This window comes from Glycine soja, chromosome 8 (assembly GCF_004193775.1).
Source record: "Glycine soja cultivar W05 chromosome 8, ASM419377v2, whole genome shotgun sequence".
In the NCBI taxonomy this organism is placed as follows: domain Eukaryota; kingdom Viridiplantae; phylum Streptophyta; class Magnoliopsida; order Fabales; family Fabaceae; genus Glycine; species Glycine soja.
In genome coordinates, this window is record NC_041009.1 from 46,536,691 (window position 1) to 46,559,481 (window position 22,791).

Below are 22,791 nucleotides of genomic sequence, written 5' to 3' on the forward strand. Positions count from 1 at the left end.
TAATAAAAGTATTTTTATTCATTATTTATTTTATTATAAAAAACAAGTTTTATATGCATTTTAAGATACAATCAAAAGTAAGATTTAATTTTTATATATACAAAAACTGAAAATAGTATTTTATATTTATTAACTTTAATTATTTGAAACTTTATAAATCCTTTCCTAAAATTATATTTTTTTAATAAATGCCTTTTGAAACTAAAAATTATTAAGATGAAATAGTTAAATTGAATTTAATAATTTTATAAATATTTTATTGAAATTTAAAATGTTATGGGTTAAATTAATAATTTTAAGTTTACTTATTTGAATTATTTATAATGACCATAAAAATACTTTGTTGAAATTCAAAATTTTATATTATGTTATGACAGGTTCCTTGAAATTGAGAATAGTTAGAATTCAAAATGATAATTTCAATTATCTAAAAATTATTATAAACACTTTCTTAAAATTTTAAAAACACTATATATACATTTTTAAAATTAAGAATAGTTGCGTGTAAATTAGTAATTTCAAATTAAAGGATTTTAATTATTTAAAAATTGTTATCAACTTTTAAAAGATGTTATAAATGTATTACTGAAATTAAGAATATTTGAAATCAAATAATTAAATTTATATTTACTAACGTACATTGTTTAAAAAATTTTTTATCAGATAATGTGATATCTGATTAAATTTGACACAAATAAACGTGAATATAATATTATGTTGACTTTTTAATCATTTAAGTATGTGATAATTAGATTTACATTTATTTAATTTTGTTATCAATCATTTTTTTGTATAGAATGTAAAATTATTGATATTCATAAAAGTGATTATAATGGAATAATCTATATTAGTTATTTTGATAAAAGAAAATTGGGGTTTGTTGGGCAGTTTATTTGTTTATACAAACTTCTTTGACTCTAAAAGAATAATATTGTCAAAATTAATTTTATAATTGTATTTAAAAAGTATTCAATTCAATTATATTCTATTATTTCATATTAATAAATAAGTTATATATTGTAGACATTTTAATTGATTTTATCTATTTTCAATAATATAAGAAATTAATAATATTATTAATTGATTGGGGATAAACTTCTTTGGCTTTGGGAGAATAATATTGTCAAATTTTATTTTATAGTTTTATTTAAAACTAATCACTTTCAATTATCTTTTGTTATTTCTAATTAATAAATAAGTTCTTTATTATAAACATGTGAATTGATTTTATTTATTTTTTCAATAATATAAAAAAATTAATAAAATTGTTAATATAACTTTTTATATAATCTAAAAAAAACATTTCTTCCAAATTTATTCCTACAATCTCATGGGTACTATCATGTATGATAAGTTTTTTTTTTTATACAATCATCCAATTACAACTTATCATGTATGATAAGTTTGTTGACTTTTAAAATAATTATTTTAAAGTCATTTAAATGATAATTTATGATTAAATAATAATATAAAATTATTTTACACTGTAAATACATAGACATTAAACTCTATAAATATAATATAAATATTATATACAAACTCTTGATTATTTAATTGTGGTATAGGAAAATAAAAATCATGCCCATAATAATCTAATCCCTATGATACAAGTTACAACATACAAATTAAATATTCCAATATCATTAATCCTGTATTAGTTTCCGTCTTTCCTTTAATAATTATAACAACAAAACCTTTATTTTTCACATTTTAGAATATGCAGTGCATTTGTTAAAACTTATTTTTTATCATAAAAATATTAAAAATAACAAGAAAACAAATAGTCAAATTTTAAGCTAATCATGTTATAAATATGAAATATCTCTTTTGTAAAAGTTACAAGTATAAAATATCTGTCATTTTTATTAATAACTGATGTTTGTAAAAAATCTTATTAGTTAGGTTTAATAATGTCTCTCTTGTTTTTAATTTCATTTAGAATTAGAAGGTTAACATTAATGTTTTAGGTAAGAACTTTGGATTCAATTTCACTTATAATTTTTTTATCAATAAAAATCAAAGATAAATATAATTTTTTTTATAACAATTCACATATTTTATTCCATCAATTAAGTTACACTCATTTAATAAATAAATGCTCAATCAGATATCTTAACATTCCTTTGCAAGACGCCAACATTTATTCATTTTTGTTTTGTTAAGAGTGTGGTGAGTTTTGAATTTTGATAATCATTGACTAGTCAACGAGTACTACTCGTTAAGGTGGAGTAAAGTTCGGAAAAACACCAAAAAAACAGCCACTACAGTACAAGCTCAGTGAAGTGTTGTTGTACAATAATGGAAATAAATAGGTAATATAGGTGTGAGGGCAATATGGGAAAAGAGCAATGTCTCAAACGTAACTAACCCAGTGGTATTTGTTGGCTCTTTAAAGGGTAGCATTGACATTGAACGCTTAATAAAGTACTCAGCAGCTAGTAGTTACGTTCTCATTCTAATTTTTCAACCCTCTCTTTCTCTCTCTACAAAGACTTTCTCTGTCCACAACCATCATACCATTATACCTTACCACCCTTCCCTTCTCTCTTTTATACACACACAGGAAAGAAAGAGGGAGAAAACAAAAACAAAATCAAAAGGTGGTAGATGCATGAGCCACAACACAACACACATTATCTCTTACCACACTCACCACCTTGTATTCCCCAAAATTCACATAATTCTCCTTCTCTTGCCTTTTCCCTCAGATTTCTCACCCCTTCTCTCTTCTGTGTTCCCACCCTTTTCAGGTATATTTGTCAACAACAATGGCTTGTTGTTCATCTTTCTATGCCTTTTTTTTTTGTCTGTTCTTGCCTATGTCTTTCTGGAGGGTCCTTCAGTTTTTCCTCTTTGGTGTGTGATGATGAGATTTCTGGTCATGGGCATTTTCAGTTGACTGGTCTAGAGGCCAAAGACTTGGTCTTTATCTCTTGTTGGCTTTTCTGGGTGTCTTGAATTTTCTTGTGTATGTGTGTGGTCAAATGGGTTTGTCTTCTCTGTCACCACCCCCTTCCAAGAAAGGTGGTAGGTTGATGTGGTTGACTTCCACCCGAGGAGAAAGACTTGGCTTATTTTCGTGATTTTTGTTTCCAAAATTGGATTCCATTTAATGTTGTGGCCCTGTGGGGGAGTTTTCTTGTGAAAACCATGATATTATCAACTTTGTTTTAAATTTTTTTTTTCTTTGAAATGGTTTATCATCTTTCAGCTTTGAAGGGGTTGGTGATACGTTGTTATGATAAAATCGGATTGCTGATTTAAACAATTGTTTATAAGGTTTGTTGTCGGCAACAGTGGTTGAAATTGTATCATCATGATCAAGGTTTCTCTGCATTTGTGTATGTTTGTTTATGGATGAGTTTGGCTAAGGTGGTCCTAGCATGAATAGCAAGATCACTTTGTTTGCACTGCATAAAAGTCAAAGCAGGATGATTAGCTAAATCTTGTATTGTTAGGATCTAGTTCTGAATGTGTAATCAGTGTTTTCCTTCTTTACTGATAACTTCTGATGATTATCTATTTATTTCTGGTCCAGAACTAGGAACAGATCATTTCCTTTTGTAGCATAAATAGTCATGTGCATCCTTCTAACACACCTTTTGTCTTTTACTCATTGGCTGCAAATTATTTTTTTGACTTGATAGTAAATATTTGGATATCTGACATGATATTATTCGGTTTCACAATATGGAACTGATTTTGGAACTGTCTTCTTCCCTTATAGTTATAGGTCTAACTTGTCATTCTCATTGCCTTAAACTATTCTATTTGTAGGTACTCTTCCTGCTAAATTGATGGAAAAAGTTGGTATCATAGGAAGTTAATCACTGTGCTTTGATGACTTGGTAAGAAAACTTGAACTGACAATGGTAAGTTTGAGAAGGCGCAGACTTTTGGGACTGTGCTCAGGTAAATGGTGGTTGGTAAACATGTTTCTATCCATTGGTATGGAGAATATTGATGTGAATTGTATCTTAAACTCAACTGACATTGTTTTCCAATATATTTTCCTATTTCAGGAAACAGTTCCTTTGTCACACCACTTCCTCTATATTGTGAGAATCTTTCTGGTTTTGAAAATTCAAACCAGCAAGCTAAACCTAAGAGTGAACAGCCTGCGCTTTCTGATGATGCAACCAACCCGGACAGTGTATGAACAAGATTAATAGTGATAAATAATTATATACATGCTTTTTTTATGCTTCATTTATTTTTCCTATAAAAGTACTTCTGAGGTTTTTGGTCTTGGTATCTGTTTAGGGAATCTTTTAGTATTTAGCATTCCATTTCAATGAACTATATATCAGAATCATTCAAACATTTATTCTTGAAAATGATAATGAACTTTTACTATATTTTGTTTTTGTTACATTACTGAAAATTCAATTGAAAGAACAGGTCGGCAAAAAACTTTGACATCTGTTTTGCCATTGTCTATTTCCTTTGAAAATGTTTCAATAATTGAGAATTCGACCAATGAGAGTTGCTCAATTCAATTTCAATAACAGCTTTCAAATAATGATTTGTTCTGATCATAAACATTCATCTTTATGTGTTATTATCTCCATTTCTTCAGCATGGGTATGCCCAATAGCTAAGTGGTTGGCAATTCCCTTTCTTTTTTCTTTTCTCTGACATTTTGGCTAATTAGTTGGATAAACCTGATGGTCCAACTATTCAAATTTATCTTGGGTTTATTTTCTTCAAATCTTCCAGTTTCTCACTTCATCTCCCAGTGGTGATTCTTTCTAAACCAGATTAATACCAGCGACTCAAAGACGTCTAAATGCTTTATCTCCTAATTATTGTGTAATGCGCTGACTGATTCTGAAAATACTTTTCAATTGTTAATTTTAGAGGACGTGGAACCAATAGAGATTCTCAAAGGCTTTAGTGCTGTTCTCAATTTGCAGTTATTTGGTGTATCTAGTTGGAAAGAAATGCTACAATTTTTACTGGTTGATTGTTGCCTCTTGAGTTAATTTGGGATCAATTTGTGGTGTCCTGCTAATGGTCCTTTTTGGGAGTGTCTTTGGTAGATATACAGAGAGATTGACATGTTGTATTACATATTTCATGTTCATAGTTTTTTTTTGTTTCCTTTCGTTCTTGGTGTATTTTTTGAGGATTGCTTGTCCTCTTGCATTTGCATCTCTCCTTTTCTTTGTAAATTCTTTGTATATTAAAAAAACATTAATAAAAAAGAACGTAGAAGGTAGAAGTTACCAGTCCCAACTGTTGTTACATATTGGATAAAATGGTTGGCCAATATTTCATTTGAGTTTGAAAATAGCAAGGTATGTGAGTCTAACTAGACTCCTCTGATTTTCAGGAAAGATTAGGACATGTCTGTAGCTTGCAGAATCAATGTTCCTTGTGACTGAAAAACCATTGACTAAACGAAAGATATATTTTTCCTTCTCTCCCATTTCTGGTTGCATAAGTATTCCCATTTCTCCCCAGGATAATTATTATTGTGTTGTGATCTGCTTTTGCTTGGATCAACAACAATGAACACCACTGTCATGAAGCCTTATCCCAATTTGTGGGGTAGCTACATTGATCAATTGATACCACAGGGCTCTATGTTTCAATGCTAGAATCAAGAAGATTTTAGATTGATTTCCATGAACAGGTTGATGAATTAGCATTTGTGGAGTACATGTGAATATGCGATTCAAATAGATTTTTACTAAGTTGATAAAATTAGAAAGTTTTGCCCTTGGTACCATCTATCTGTTATTTAAATCATAGATAGCATAGAACTTACAATAAACTGTTTTATTTTTACCAGAATAATGTTGTGCAAGAAGAACCGGGATCATCAAATGCTTCTGGTTCTAGCTCATCGAAAGAGCAGCTTATTCAACAAATTACAGGTTTGTCACGTAAGAGGCTAATTTTTTCATGTTTTTTGTTTATGTCTGGTTCAGTTTATAATGACTAAACTGATTTTAGTAAAATGATAATATTTCCTTGTGGATATGCTTGGAATTATTAAATTCGAAATGATTTGATGTGATTTTCATTGTTTTGAATTAGAAATCAATTTTCATGTTTGGAGCTCATTATAAAAGAATAGGATTTCAATTGATTTACCAATCAAATTTATTGTTTGGAACACAGAAAAGATGAATTGAATTGACTTTATATTAATAATTTACCTTATCACCCTTAAAATAAGTTAAATGCCTTAACTAATAAGGGAAAAAATGTCAACTCGAACAATTGAAACTAAAATCAAAACACATTCAATTCCTAACATATTTGACTCCTTTTAATATACTTAGATAAGATTGTATTTTCAAAATCAAATCAAATCAATACCTAAAATATGTAGCTCCAAATATACTATTACAGCTATTGTCTTTTAGCTTAACAACCTGAAAAAATTTATACATCAAACAAAGTTGACATAATGATAATTAAACTAACATGACATGAAAATATAACAACAGAGTTTGGTATGAAGTAAAAATCTTAGTCTTAATGGAATCACTTTAGGCCTGTTCAAGTCAGCTTACCCAATTAATTTGTGGGAGCTTTCCCACAGATCAAAGTTATGTATGAACAACATTGTGCACTATACTCATACAAAACTTTTTTTTTAGAACCTCTCATACAAAACTTTGATGATGCATGGTGGAGGGCCTATATGGTGGTTAAAAACTGTATTCATAGATTACGCATGATTACACTGACAAAACCTGCTGAGGTAAATATAAGCCAAGAGGCTTTGGGCCTTGGATTGGGGCGCCACCCCCTCCTCCTAAATTTAAGTATATAAAAAAACAAATGATTACACTTGATTAGGTGAGAAGGACTTGTGCTATTGTTTTCATTAATGTTTCATGTATCTTGAGGAAAAGCCTACCTAATTTGATGTTAGTAGTAGAAATTTTCAGAAGTTTCCATATATTCTATTCTAGGTATCAACAGTTGGTCATCAACAAGTGCTTCATTGATCCATTGTCTAATCATTTCATTAGTACGATGAATATTCACTGAAATGCGTTGTTTTGGTATATCATTTTACACAAAACTCTTAACAATTAGAATCAGCAATAAAGAATGAGTAATCAATTCTCTAGTGCACATCCTGTATATATTCAGTATGTGTGACTAACTAAAGCTATGGGTTATGACCTGCTGGCATGTGACCTTGGACCTTGTGCTCCCTATCTATTTCCATGATCCTTGCTATCATGCAGTACATCATGGTTAAATTGCCAGAAAGAAACTGAATGTAAAAAAGTTTATGATGGACGTTAGTTTGATTGGGGGCATATTTCAATTCAACAAAGACACATTTAGGGTCTATTTAATTTGAGAAAATATTTTCTGCTTTCATTCCTTGTTGATAATAATTACAAAATTGCCACTTTGTTTTCACTACCTTATTTCAAAGATTTGCATTGGAAATGGTGAAACTAATAGAATGCTAATTTCACCATTTCCTACACAATAAATAAAGTGAAAAAATAGTGATATTTTTGTAATTATTATTGAAAACAAGCAATGTACATAGAAAATATTTCTCAAGCAAAATAACTCTATTTTACTTTTCTCATTCTTTTAGGGTATCATTAAATTTTCTGTTGACCTTTTTATTTATGTCTGTAATGTCCATTACCTCTTTTACCCTGATTTAGCAGGACCTCCTATTAAACGCAGAAAGCGACATAGAAGAAAGAATTTGCACAATCAAGAACAATGCATAATGAGGGGTGTCTACTTCAAAAATATGAAGTGGCAGGCAGCAATAAAGGTGGACAAGAAACAGATCCATCTAGGGACTCTCGGGTCACAAGAAGAAGCTGCTCACTTATATGATAGGTAGTACTTTGAATTTGATAATTATAGAATATTTATTACTAACAGCAGTCCCTTTTGATGCCTCAAAGTCACAGTGAGAATATGCAAGCCTTTTCAATTGTAATTGATGAGCTGCCAGTTTACCTGGTTCTGTTCTCATTGTTTGAGTGCTAACAATCTTATACTTTGTATAGTTTGGAGTGATGCTTTTTTACTGTCTGTTCCCTATTCCTTCTCTATTCCATATCCTAACATATGATCTTTTTTTTCCACTTCATAATCATTTATTTTTGGAGTTCTTAGTTACTGCAATCCAACTGAATTGAATTCAGTAGCTGAAAAAGAAAAGGCCTAGTTTGAATTTTGAGCACATTATTTTTATTCCCTGAGTGTTAGGTTTGAGATAAGAACACTCCCTCCGGACAAACATTCTTTGGTGTTCCAGTGTTATACTGTTTGATTTTATTTCGTAGAAAGTAGGGAAGCTACTTATAATCTTCTACTATTTTGATTGCATGTATGTGCATGGTTCCCAGTGGTGGTGATTGATCTATATGTAAGGACTTGTTTGTTGTGGTAGGTTCATGTTAATTTTATTTTTTCTATCCACTTTGACAATGTTTGAATGAGCATGCCGTACATGATGAATGCATTTACATTTTTCTATACATGCATGTATATTATTAAACTGTGCAAGATCATATAGTCGCTTTGAATGTGGTCCACATAGCTTATTTTGCATTAACTTTTCTACTCTAGCAAAGTTCATTGTGCAGGCTAGCTACCATAAAACCCTGGTAAAATGCTCAAAGAAAATATTGTTAGTAATTGAATGACTTGATGAAAAGGACTATAAATCTGTAAGGCATAGAATGTGTCCTGCCATTGCAGAATGTGAGAGATTTGGCACTGTAATGGTCAAGTTCTCATTTACTATATCATGTCAGCCATGACCTTAGTATGATTATATCCCTTTATTTATCTGTAGGGCTGCTTTCATGTGTGGAAGAGAGCCCAATTTTGAGCTTCCCGAGGAAGAGAAGCGGGATTTGAGCAAATTTAAATGGGACGAATTCTTGGCCATGACTCGCCAAGCAATCACACGCAAAAGTAATGTTTCTCTTTGAACCGTTTCCTATGTCTTCCAAGATTTCTTTTTCCTGATATTTTAACAGTTGCACACACATTTTTGCAGAACACAAGAGAAGGCTTAGTCCCGGACCAGGTAATAGTCATGATATGCTTCCACTGTCCAAAGATGATTGGGACACTAAGCAAGGAGTGATTGAAGATGCAGAGCAGGAAACATCAGTGTCGTGAAAATTATGATTCTGGAAATAACCCAAGAGTGAAGATGGAAAGCCTCTAGTCCTAACACTTCAACTCTAATATCATGCTAGATCCATTTTTATTGTAGAAAAATGCAGCATTATGTCAGACCTTGATAGAATTGATTATCCTTAATTTATGCAAATTGCTATACCTAAACCCAATAAAGAGTCCATTCAATGTTAGACGTGTCAACTACCAACTGTTGAACTCTATATCAGTTTCATCAAACTAGTGCAACGCCATTTTCTTCTTCCACTTGGTGGGAATATATGAATTTTTCTCAAGCAGTTAATTGAATTGTTTTTTCAACTTACATTGTCCATATTCATAATGTTTAAATATTTAATTTATAAACTATGAATATAAATATATTCTACCTGCATGGTTAAGTGAAAGGTTGAAACTTGAAAGGTAAGGGTAGGTCTTGATGGTAACAATTCATGTCTGAGTTGATGGTTACACATATGCTATTTGTATATTAAGTAAATTGCTATAACAGCAACCATAGTTTGATTCCACTAGGTGCATGGATCACACGGTGTTATTGAACATGATTAAAAACCAAAATTTCAAGGGCATTATTTATTAAGAGATCATTTTTAATCATTTCTGCTCAAGTCCATTTTTGTTTCCCTCTACCTCTTCATAGGGTTGAAAATTATACAATCTACACTTTTTTCTTCGCCTTTTTTTCTTATGTCTAACCGATGATTTTTGTTATCTTTTCCTTAATAATAGGTGTTATAGTATTATCTTTTTATATATTAATCATTTCATATTCAATCACTTCTTGTATGATTACATGTTCATCTTAATATTTTTATTTTAATATTCATTTTTTTCTATTTGTTATCTCTTTAAAATCCAACATTCACTACATAGAGTATAAATGTTGTAAACATTATTTTTTAGTTTGGTAGGTACTTCAAGTCACGAGTAACTTTTAATACATTTTTCTATTTTAATCTCAGCTTGTATCCTCTGTGTATGATATCTTTATTTATATTTTCATCATTTCGTAATATTGATTCTAGATACTTAAAGTTAGAAACGTGGTATATGACATTGTTTTTTTTTTTTCAATTTTTTCCTGCAAGTAATTTTTCTCTTATTTTTTGTTAAAATTATAATGCATATACACTATCTCATTCTTACTAAAGTGAAAATCTTTTGATTCTAATGTTTATCTCCAATGCTCAAGTTTATAGTTAACATTTTCTCACAATTCTTCAATTAAAACTATATCATCCAAAAAAACATGCATATGGAAATAATCTTTCATAAACAAGTAAGATTCAAGGTTGAATTTTGATGTAAACCTATACTTACAAGAAAATCTTTAGTTTTGTCGGTAGATTATCTCATACTTTTAGTAAATAAATTGATACGACGATTTATTTCTAAAAATATTTTTTCTATATTCCTTCTCAACAAATTTCAGTGTACGGTGCAAGAAAAACATATATATAAGATGCTTTTGATTTTTTAATAAGTTTTTTAAAAGTGTTTTTAATATTATTTTTTTTTATGTTTTTCAAAAGCTACTATTTCCTAACTTGTGAAACAGAAATAATTTTTTTGGATTATATTTTTTATTTATCTAATTATCTTAAACCTTTTAGACATTTTAAGCTTTTTTTTAAAGACATTTTTAAGTTGAAAAAACATAATGATATATGTAAGTAATAAATTTCTCATACGTCGCATGAGTGTCATTAACTTTTAGTAAACTTTAATAATAAAATTAAAAAAATATATGAGAAATAAAAATATTATCCTCGTTAAACAATGAGGTTGGGATATGTCTTCATATTTAACAATGGAAATTTTATTTTTTTAGATTGGAATAAATGAAAGAGATAATAAATTTGAAACTGAGGAACAAATTATGAAAATAAATTATTTGAATTAAGACATATAATTCCTAAATCTATAATTTGATATGATCAATCGAATTTTGAATAAAAAATAAAATTGATTAAATTTAAATAATAGTATTTGAGAAGAATACAATTTTTTTTTTAAAAAAATATAAGTACAAAGAAGCCTTGCCATTCATCAGAAAGAAAAAGAAAAAGAAAAACAAATGAATCCTTAAGGTGTGTTTGATTTAACGGATGAAAATAAGGATAATGAAATAAATAAAAGATAAAATTTTAAATTAAAATGAAATGTAAAAAGATATAAATCCCATAAAAAGTACAAAAATTCTCTAATATTATTTCCATATTTTCTGTGAGGATCTGCATCTTTTCTGTTAGGAAAGGATTCATTGTTACTTAAGTTATAATATCAATGTTGTATATAATTCACAAACTCCTTGCTGTCATTTCTGTGTGTTTTGCACTTTCGTGTGAGTGTGTTGTTTGGATAAATAATAGAAATAAAAAATAAAGAAATAAAAGATAATTTTTTTAATAAAGTAGACTCATTTTTCTTTTCTATTTCTTTCCTTTTTTCCCTCAAGGAAATTGCGAGCATGAGATTATAGAAATAATTTTGATTATTCATGCATAGTTGTAAAGTTTGATTTACTATTCTTTTTCTTACCTTCTTGTACAAACACTTCTCTTACTAATTTTTACTTTCTCCTGTCTTTCAATTCATTCGTATCTCTTAACAAAGATCAGTTAATTTAGTTAATCAAATTTAAAATGTCAATTATTTGTATTATTATTTCAAAATTATTTTTTCATATTTTTCTATCAACTTAATTATTTTTCATCAATCTTTAAAGAGAAAATAATTAACTAAAAGTATATAGGAAAAAAATAATTAATACATCCAAAAATTAAAAAAAAATCTTATAAAAAAAGATAAATAAATTTCTGAAAATAATCTTATAATTAAAGATGAAAAGTATATCCTCTAATAATAGTATTACCAGGATTATCAAACAAATTAATAGTATTGACTATCGAGGATAGACATAGGTTTCATTTTTTTTTTTGGGAAAGTTTTTTTAGAAAAGAGAGGATAACTCGATCTAACATAAAGATTAGTTTCATTTTGCATTTTAAAAAAGTAGGGATTAAGACCACTTATTTCAAAATATAGGAATAACACCGAATTTTTTACATGTGCAAAAAGACCATTTACCATTTTTTTTACGTATATTTATCTTTTCTTGGGTTACAATTTGCTTTGGGTGTTGCCCAAGAATATTATGAATGATGATGTGGAAATGAGAGGGTGGGTCCTACAAGGTTTGATATTGAAGCATGTTGCCATTGGAGGGTTCCTAACTCATTGTAGGGCTAATTCAGTGGCCAGAAGCAGGTGACTGAGGCTGTGTGAGTGGAGAAGGAAATGAAGGAGAAAGCACATGAAGCTGTTCAAGTGCCCTTCTTCAAACACTCAAATAGACCACGACCGTTTAAAATAAAATTCGTTAAATAATCAAATTCATCGTGTGACTGTGATGTACTCATAAATTAATTTCTTGAAAAAAATTTAATGGTATAAAAAGTGAGATAAATTAGTCTGACTATAAATTTTTGTAAGATCATTTTATCATCAAATTATAATGTTTAAGGATAAATTTGACAATAAATTATATTTTTTATGATTAATTTGATATTAAGTTACAAAATTTATAGATCAATTTATTATTAAATTATATGTAAGACTAATTCGTCATATATTTTGTATGTTAAAAGATTAAATTTAAATTTTATATCTTTCAATGATCAATTTATTAGTATCTCATACTTTAGAAACAAATGTAATTATTAATCATATATTTTTTATTTTCTATCTTGTTAAAATTAGTTTAAGAATGGATTTGTCTTGTAATAACAATAAGAATAAAAATAGTGATAATAATAGACTATAACTTTCTCTATATGCTGTAATGATAATACTTTTACTTTCCTTGTCACGTATTAAATAGTTCTCCAAAAAAATTCTCAATGCAAAGATTGTACTGTACATGTAAGAATTTCTTTCCTTGTTCAGATGAAGCTTAAGTACCAGAGTTAGAACTAAGCTTATGTGCATAAATACTACTATAAGCTTAAGTGCTTATACAAAAAATGGGCTTCAAGATACTAAATGTGGAAAATAATAAATAAAGTTTCTCTCGAAAAAAGACTAACAAAGAAAACATCATTGTTGATGCTAGCTATTTTAGTTTGTCAAATTATTTATATGGAAGTTATTTAATAATTTAGAGACAAATGTGTATAATTGTATATTATTGTAAAAAGATATTATTCAACATTGATTTATTTTTCTTCATAAAATTCTTTTAAAAATGAAATAATAAATGAATTGTTATCGAGAACTAAGAACAACTGATTAATCGTCTTAATACAATTGATTGATGCAGGAAATGTATCCCTATAACCACCTAAAGGGAAACATCATTTTATATAAAAAAACTGGTTTTATATTTACTTGACTGAGTCTTTTGTTTATAATCTAGAATTGTAAATAAATAAATAGACACCTTTTTAGCATATAAATATTTTTTTATATGATATATGTTAAATTTATGAAATATGAATAATTAATCAGATCATAATTGAATGAATTGTGGCATGCATCAAAATAATTAAGAAAGACTAATTATTTATCCTTTTATTTTAAAAGGCAAAGATGAAAGGTTATTTATCTATTAATGTAGTTATTTCTCCATTAATTTGAATGCCTTAAAATATTTCTAAAATAATTTCATAATAGGATAACATTTTCCTTTCCTTTCTCAAAGTCGATAACAAGTATGCATTTAAGATAAAAGATTTTACTGTAAATCTAAAAACATATACTTACCTAAGGTCATAATGGTTTAATTATGTTCTGTCATGAACAGTCGTGTCTATTCAATTTTTTTTTTCAAATAGAAATACTATGGTTTCACCCATTCATTTAAATTCATTCAACTATACATAATACTAAATTTTCGAATGTATATTTAATGTGCATGTGAATTTAAATAATAAATTGTGACAATTAATTTTAATATAACTCATACGAATCATTTAATTTATATATTTTTTATAAATAAAAAATATTCACTATTAAAAAATTTAATATATTAATAAATCAAAAAAACATTTTTAAAAAAAATTAAAAAAAACACTTACAAATTATATCATCTGTATGAATCATACGAATTAACTCATAAATTACGTAATCTGTATAAATTAATTCGTATGACTCATACAGATCACATAATCCATATGAGTTACTCATACGATTAATCCATATGAGTAACTCATACGGATTACATGATCCGTAAGTATTTTTTTTTTCAAAGATGTTTTTTTAATTTATTAATATATTAAATTTTTTAATAGTAAATATTTTTTATTTATAAAAAAAATATATAAATTAAATAGTTCATATGAGTTATATTAAAATTAATTGTCACAAAATTTATCATTCAAATTCACATGCGCATTAAATATATATTAAAAAGTTTAGTATTATATATAACAACATTATTTATTTTATAACATAAATTAGCTTATTAGTTCAATTGATTGGAGCATTGTGTTAATAACTTGAAAATCACATGTTGGATTCTTGTTTGGACCATTAATTTTGAAATACCACTCAAGGTGCTTGTAATGTAAACATAATGGTGCATGCATCTCAACCACAGGCAGTTAATATCCCTGAGGACCTATTTATGGGGTGAATCAACTAGACATAGCCAACTCAGTAATTTTGAAGTCTAACTTCCCATTTTCTAAATCCATGAAAAAGAAAGAAAATAAATAGTTCTTTCTGCTCTCAGAGCACTAGGGGGAGGGGAGGGGGAACATATTTACCCAGTAACAAGACAAAGTATTTACCAAAAACAACAGAAGTGATTTTATACAGATTTCTAGGAGCTAAACCATACCAACGGCTTATAGCTGTTTCCTTTCCAGTTTGAGATTTTTGGGGGCCGGGGGCAATGAGGTCACGATATCAGAGAGACAAGAGAAACAAACTCGAGGGTGACACGGCCCTTGGACCTTGTGTTGATGACAAAATGCTCAGGGTACTTCCTTAACAGCATAAGCAAGCCATACCAAGGCTTCCCTTTGGATTCAGGACCAGGCCAATCTTCTGATGTAAGATACCTCCTCACTCTGTTGTGGTGCCAAACACTGCTATATTGCTCCAACAGCTAAACAAAAATGAAAAAGATAAGTTACGCACTCAGAATTAAACGAATGAGTTTCTGTATCTTACCAGACATGTTTTAGATGCATAATAATGCATTTTAAGCTTATATTAGGGTAATTACAAGTCATTCCAGTCTACCTACCCAGAGTTATTAGAACCATTATTTTCCACATTCACATTGTTCACCTATTAGAATGTTATCAAGCACCCTGTTGGTGCCGCTGTGTACAAGTATAAGCAAAAAGAAAGGATGAAACGATCCAATGGTTTTCCCCAATGTAGGTGTTAAAAACTGAAACCATATAACACATGGAAAAGCATCATATTACTAGGCAAGCAATTGTTACAAAAGCATCAATGATACATTGTAGGCACTCTCAGAAAACAGCTTATTCTTGGACAACAATTGTGATTTGAAGAAACATGGGCAACTACAATGTAACAGTTTACCCAACCCGGGAAATCCAAATCCTACCATCATATGCCAGATGAATGACTGTGCCAATAAAAAACAACATTTGTATACGCCTATGAGCTTGAGACTTTAAGAGTAGGTTTGGAATCAATGATTACAGGAATATTTCTTAATAAAATATTTTGTTCAGAAATTTATAAAATATAATGTTTCGAAATGGAATTCCATTTTTACTTCAGTTGTCTTAAAACAAGGTAGTTGAATCGGGATACAAATCATGATTCTGAAGGCCCATTTTCCAAATCAGGAATCGAATTGTATAGTGAATTGTACGATTCGTGATCAATAATAAAATATAGCACATACAACTAACGAAGACATTAAAACACATATTTCATAACCAAAAACTAAAAATATAACTCTAGGAGCATGAGATGCAGGAGTTCTGTTAAAATTTGCTATAATAGAATAATATTAAAATTTATAATAAATATTCTGCTATTAAAGTTATTATATATGAAAATTTATTATAAATATTCTACTATTAAAATTATTATATATTAAAATTTATAATATATTCTACTATTAAATTTATTATATATTATATAAATATTTGTATTTGAAAAATTATAATGATTTTACTAAGTTTTATAATGGATTTTATTTATGATAAAGTGATTTGAAATAAAAAAATTATAAGAAATATATTTTATTTGGTACTAGATATTAGAGATTAGACAGTACTTAAATATCAGGTCAATAGTAAGTTTAAGTTGACAGTCCAAAGTTCAAACACGTTCTATCTTGCACAAAAGTTGCTAGAGTTCAAAAATAAACAATACGCTGTTGTTTAGGCCTTCTAAGTTTAGGAGATTGGGAATTAGGTCATCTCTTCGCTCTGACCCGCTCGATGCAACCGCAGCCATGAGCGGCGTAATGCAACGCAGTGTGGCGTGATGTGCCCACTCCAGCCATAATGTTCTGCAATTTTGAAAGCGAAAAGTGCCATTTGGCCAGGCCGGCCCTTGGAGGTGTGGCAGGGTGCTATGACTCCTTCTGAGGCCTCGTTAGAACTTGTGCAGGAATCGTCCAATTCTTCCCCAGATCGCAATTCTTGCATTCAAGTCCAATTCAAGTGATTCATGGTGCATTTCAAGCACTAAAACGATTTATATCGCCAGTTGCTCAAATTGTACCAAATATTAGTATCATATCATGAAAGCACTCAAATCTGGTTGGATTTGAGTTGATTTGATTTAAGTTTCAATTGATGTGATTGTTCTGATTGACATTTCCCCCTCATTTGTTAAGTCATTTAATTCTTCTAAGGATAATAAAGTTAATTCTGTTCAAAAATCTGTCTAGGTTGTGAATAGCACACTATAGAGCCACCATAGCAGCATCGCATCACATACTGGCAGCTGGTCACTATTCTGAGTTAGTTGTATTGTGTTTTATTGTAATGGCTGTTGTGGCTGCTATACCAACAAAATCCATGGGTGTTTCACGCATACCTAGGCGTATAAGAATACCTTGCTGGCTATCCTGAAAGCATTCAATTCAAAAACACAAATATGCCCCAAATTTTTAGCATTACAGAGGCAAGTTTTTGTTGAGGGTATTTTGGGCTTTTAGCATTGAAATTGATTTTGGGATAAAACATTTCACACCTCTTCTCATTTTCGTGTTCTCTCTTTGATCCAATTCTCTGCTACTGTTTGATCCATCAACCAATTGCTCCCTGTCTATTTTCTGGCCATGACCTGGTTTTGTTCAGTGACCACATGCTCTCTCTCCACTGACTCTGCATGTTTTTGGCCAGATCATCTGTTTAGCCTTTTGTTCTCACTGTCCCACAGGTTGTTGCTTTTCTCTTCATTCTCTTTTTTATTTCCTTCTCATTTTGTGTTTTTGGTTTCTGACTTTCTGTTCCATTTTTTTTTTCTCTAGTCTGAGATTTTGTGTGAGTCATCTGTCTCCCATAGACCCAAACTCAATAACCTTTTTTTTATCCTCCTCACTGTTACCCTTAGAGTTAGAGATTTAGAGGCTTATACTTGGTGACTTGGTGACTTGTTGTGCCTTGGTGACTTGGTGACTTGTTGGTCATGGGTTCGAATCCGGAAACAGCCTCTTTGCATATGCAAAGGTAAGGCTGCGTACAACATCCCTCCCCCATACCTTCGCATAGCGAAGAGCCTCCGGGCAATGGGGTACGAAGTTTTTTTATACTTGTTTTTTTCATCTACTTTCATTGTTATTTACCTGTATGTTTAGTTTTAGACATGTTATTTTTCATTGTTAATTATGAATATGACATGAATAGAGTATTTTTTTTTTAAAAATTGAGCATTCATATGTATATATGTATTATATATTATAAATTATAAATTACACCATGAGTAAAAAATTTCAGAATAGCACCTATGCTGCTATGTGCAATTCTGCAATGTTTTTGTGATTGTTCACCATGCACCGCTATTTAAGATTGATAACTGTAATGTGTTCCAAAGTAGTCAATCACGTGCTGTAGTGTGGCTATAGTGGTGAGGTATGTGTCATGGCCATTTCAGCCAATATAGTGCTCGAAATCGTACAATTTCTCAGCAATTGCTGGTGTGACTGGTAACCATAAACCATAAGGGTTGGAAACCTATTACCCTCATAATACTGTGAACTTTGGGTTTTATTGGAGGGAAATTCCGAGATTCGCATTGCATTTTAATGTTGTGGGCATCCAGCCACAGTAATGCCAGAAATCATACAATTTCTTAGCAATTGTGGGCAAGACTGGTAACCCTAACCCACTACAGAAGTTTCAGAGTTGGCTGCTATTTGGGATTGATAACTACATCTGAACATGAATATTTAATTGTAAATCAATCAAAACCTCCTTGTTAATGATGTGTTGCAAAATGAAAATTGATTTCTAAATCAATTCATTTTCAATTTTTGAAGATTCCACACATAACCTTAAGAGTTAACGTTGATTCATAGTGATGGAAAAATGCTAGTTACACGAAATATTCTGGACCCCCACTATTTAGTGTAATGTGAATTTTACCTTACAAGAAAAAGTACGTTGAAGAGTGCATTGTCAATATTCATCCAATGTTCTAATGGGTCCTACGACTACAACATATAACCTTCTATGTAGAATTCTAAAACATATATGAAAGGTTCCCGTACTTTTGGAACTTTATAAAATCACAAAAGTTCTGTAGCAAAAGCAACTTAAAACAAAATGATCAGAACTAACCTCCGTATGAAGTTTCTCCATAGGCATCCACTCTCCAGGACCACAGAGATCAGAAAGAACAGTAGCTACAGATGATACTACATCTTTTTCTTCCAGCTGCTGAAGCTGAAGATTATCAGCATCTCGATCTACTCGGGATCTACCTTCAGACTTCTTATCTGCAGGAACCAAACCATTGCAGTGACATTACAAATTCTGAGACTATTCATGTAAAATAGGAGCTGGGGTAACACCAATAGAGAAATATACAAGCTGGATAAAAATAAAACGAATGGATTTCCTATTTACTAATTTGGGCAGCTTCGTTGTATTTCTGATGAAAAATCATGCGAGTTTTTTAAAAAGTCATGTGAATTTTTTACATTAAATCCCAACCCTCCATTTATGGTTATATAATCCATATTTAATCCTCTCACTCACATATAAGATGTTTCCTCTCATAAGATATGCCCTCTCTCTCTCTCTCTCTCTCTCTATATATATATATATATATATATATATATATAACACTCATACAATTTCCACATGTTAGATGTCCCATTATGTGAAGGGAGGTGTATTGCGATCCCACGTCAACTCAAGATATGGCCAAAGTAGAGCTTATAAAGGTTTTGGGTAATCCCCACCTAATGGGCTAGCTTATAAAGTTATAATTTCTGCTTTAACTTATACCTAACCTAATTGGTTCAGGCAATCAGGTATGTTAAGATCCCATATCAGTTACGAATATGGGCCATGATCACTTGCTACACTATACTCTTCGGTAATCGGTACAGATACAAAGTACGTTGCTATGGTCACATAATATTCACAAGTATATTTGGTATACAAGTTGGGTTCAACTTCAAGGTATTTTCTTAATATAAACTTTAAAGAAACTAAAAAGCCATATAATATGCTCTCATCTATTATCATTTTTTTCGTTCCCAATAACCAGGTGGAGTTCAAATAACCATTTCCCAAACTAGTTTACATTAATTAAACATGCAGTTTTGACAGAAGTCACAAAACTGCTTGCACTTTTGTGAACTATGATCTGCATGTTCACCACTATCTATCTATTGAATTAAACATGCAGTTTTCTCTATCATTTTCACTACTATTACAGCTGTAGATTTCATTTTTGGAATTTGAAATCCCAAAAATAGCCCCATAAAAAGCCACAAACCTCTCTGTTAAGAGAGATTTTTTGGAATCAACACATAGCACTGCTATCCCAGCCGCTATGGCTCCTATTCAGCCTCTATTTGGTCTATAGTACGACCACTACACTAAACTTTTCCAGTACAGCAGCCCCAGACTACAGTAGCAGCCAGGGGCCACTCTGCTCTGCTATGCCACTATAAAGGTGCTATTTAAAACTCTGCTTGCAATTGGGCTATTGACAGTTATATTTATTTTATTATCATCATCTAATCCCTAGCATCCACAATGTAGATCATAGAATACAGAAAAATGCCAGGCATCAACCCAGGTTCAAACTCATCATAACTGTGAAGATCAATTATGACTATAGATGGTGGGGATGAAGATATGTTATCATCACAGCACTATGCTAGAATATGATGTAGAATTTATAGTATCTACACTACCAGAAGTATATGCTAAACTTTATATTCCAGACTATATGTATTGGTGGGTAGTCCAAACATTAGTTACAAGAAATAATATAAAGAGAAGATTGTTTGATTTTAAATTGTGCAGCAATAATCTTATAGGAGAGAGACATTTACAATTTCAACCTATAACATACTATGCTTATTAATCCAATATTCCAGTTGATGACACAATTAACAAACCAAAAAATGTTTGATCAGTGATAATAAATCTAGAAATTGAGCATGGTATAAGTTATAAAATGTGAAGACGGAGGTTGTATTACAATAGAAATAATATAAACATGAAAACTGAACAAAGTTTCCTTTGCAGACAAATACTTGCTCACTGAAATGTTAGAAAGGAGATTGATTACAATTTGCAATATCATTAAAAGACGCATAATAATTTTCTAGAAATTGAAATTCTAAAGACTCCCATGACCAGCATGCTCTCTTTAGCATCCCCACCAACTTAATTGGAAGACCCCAGTTAGTCCTCATTGCCACTCATCTCCCCGGGGGATTGATGTTCTGGAAAATTCCATGTAGATCTTAAATCTAGTCACTGCAAATAATACCAACCAGAGGCACAACCAAATATAATGGCAAGTGGCCACTACAACAAGAGATAACAACAATCGAACCTTGCAAAACTGATGACCCTCATGGAACACAATTTCAAAAATCATAACAAAGTTACATTTCACACTATACTCAAAATCACACCAAAAATTTCAAATATAAGACTATAACAGGCTCCACAATATAAAAGCAAGTTGAAAATGTAAGACCTCAACTTCACACCCGCACTAAATTTCATGGACTAAACCCGAAGAATTAACTAAAAAGCAGACACACATACATGCCCTTCCCTAAAGATAAAAAGACTTGTATCCCCCTTTAGCAAATTTAGTAGCAAGATGGATAGCAAACAGAAACAGTGTACATATCCTACCACATTCACTACATCCAATAAGGCAATCGGTAAATAACCAAAGAATCAGACCAAATTCAGCAGCAGATAAAATTAAGCACACGTCATGTATACGATTCACCATAAAACCTGCATACACTATATTAACAAAAACACAAACAACAAAACTTAGACGTAGTTCCTTAGATGTTTATTGTGCTCTTCTCAAATCAGAATCAGAATCACAATTTCACCAAGATAATTCACATAATAAAGGCTTGCATTAAAACTCAGCATAGGTTATCAGCGAAAAATTCCAATTTTGATTGCAGAAAAACAAACCCTAAGTTAACAATTAGAATTCCAATTAGACTTACAAGTTACAACCAATACATACAACAACAAAAACAATCAACCGAAGCGAAAATTCCAGAAAACAATAACATACCCATAGGTGCGGACAGCGAAGACTTGCCACCAGCGTAGCCATATCCATCATACCCATCCCTCCGCATCTTCCTCCCACCAACATCATCCTCATCATCAAACTCTTCCTCGTAGTACTCCCGTCGCGGCGCCTTCTTCACCGGGCCGGGGCCCAAATGGTAATTATTATAGTGCGGCACGACGGGCCCGGGTGCGGCGTGGTTAGGGTAATGCCTCGGGCCGACGGGCCCAACAAGGATGCTGCGAACGGGCAGGAGAAAGTAGAACTCCTTGTCCCCAATCTGGAGGAGATCTTGGGAATCGAGCTTGACGGGGGGGTTGCCGGGGAGGTGGAGGACGCCCTCCACGAGGCAGCCGTTTTTGCCGAGGACCTCGAGGGCGAAGCGGCGGCGGGCGAAGTCGTAGAAGATGCGGGCATGGTGGCGGGAGATGTTCATGCCGCCACCGAGGCTGGAGAGGTCGACATCGACCGTGGACTTCTTGGAGTTGCGGCCAAGGACGATGGAGTAGGTCTGCATGTAGTACTCGAAGTCCTCACCCTGGAGCTTCGCGAACCCTGCCTCCACGTCGCCGCCCGCCGCCGCCGTTGACATCGCCAGAGAATTGGAATTGTGAAGAACAAGAAAAGGGTTTGGATTGATCGGAGAGAAAGGGAGCGCGCCTGAATGAAGAAGAAGAAGAGAATGGGGACTTTTTAAAAGCTAAAATACATGTTTTTTATTCCCAACAAATTTTTTTATCTGTTTTCTATCGGTCTAAAATTACAATATATTGTTTTTTTTTCCTGAATGAATGAGGATGGCCTATGTGACATTTTTATTTAATTTTAAATTTTAAAATATAATTGATGAGAATTAAAAACTGTTACAAATTATCATCTTGGTAATGT

At 31.1% G+C, this 22,791-nt stretch overlaps 2 protein-coding genes across 6 annotated transcripts; one reads left to right on the forward strand and one right to left on the reverse strand.

The window, feature by feature from the left end:
• The first annotated feature begins 2,432 nt into the window (after nt 1-2,432).
• On the forward strand, nt 2,433-9,459 carry LOC114423708 (ethylene-responsive transcription factor-like protein At4g13040). Of its 5 annotated transcripts, none has more exons than XM_028390564.1 (7): nt 2,433-2,750; nt 3,778-3,912; nt 4,023-4,153; nt 5,798-5,891; nt 7,656-7,839; nt 8,807-8,928; nt 9,014-9,459. In XM_028390564.1, exons 2-7 carry the CDS (start codon nt 3,870-3,872, stop codon nt 9,136-9,138), a joined length of 699 nt encoding a protein of 232 aa, XP_028246365.1. In that variant the 5' UTR covers nt 2,433-2,750; nt 3,778-3,869; the 3' UTR covers nt 9,139-9,459. The 5 variants fall into 5 exon arrangements, with proteins under 5 accessions (XP_028246365.1, XP_028246367.1, XP_028246368.1 ...); XM_028390566.1 differs by having other exon boundaries at nt 7,659-7,839; XM_028390567.1 differs by having other exon boundaries at nt 5,798-5,882.
• Nucleotides 9,460-14,715: 5,256 nt separating this feature from the next.
• LOC114423711 (FHA domain-containing protein FHA2-like) lies at nt 14,716-22,607 on the reverse strand. The gene is made up of 3 exons (XM_028390571.1): nt 21,904-22,607; nt 18,945-19,102; nt 14,716-15,271 (listed from the first exon to the last, which is right to left on the reverse strand). Exons 1-3 carry the CDS (start codon nt 22,493-22,495, stop codon nt 15,062-15,064), a joined length of 960 nt encoding a protein of 319 aa, XP_028246372.1. The 5' UTR covers nt 22,496-22,607; the 3' UTR covers nt 14,716-15,061.
• Nucleotides 22,608-22,791: the final 184 nt, after the last annotated feature.

Coding starts and splice junctions, on each gene's coding strand:
- LOC114423711 (XM_028390571.1), bottom strand. CDS start 22,495: ATGTCAACGGCGGCGGCGGGCGGCGACGTGGAGGCAGGGTTCGCGAAG. Junction 19,103..21,903: donor TTCGCTGTCCGCACCTATGG/GTATGTTATTGT, acceptor TGGTTCCTGCAG/ATAAGAAGTCTGAAGGTAGA. Junction 15,272..18,944: donor TGGAGAAACTTCATACGGAG/GTTAGTTCTGAT, acceptor ATTTTTGTTTAG/CTGTTGGAGCAATATAGCAG.
- LOC114423708 (XM_028390564.1), top strand. CDS start 3,870: ATGGTAAGTTTGAGAAGGCGCAGACTTTTGGGACTGTGCTCAG. Junction 4,154..5,797: donor ATGCAACCAACCCGGACAGT/GTATGAACAAGA, acceptor TATTTTTACCAG/AATAATGTTGTGCAAGAAGA. Junction 7,840..8,806: donor GCTGCTCACTTATATGATAG/GTAGTACTTTGA, acceptor ATTTATCTGTAG/GGCTGCTTTCATGTGTGGAA.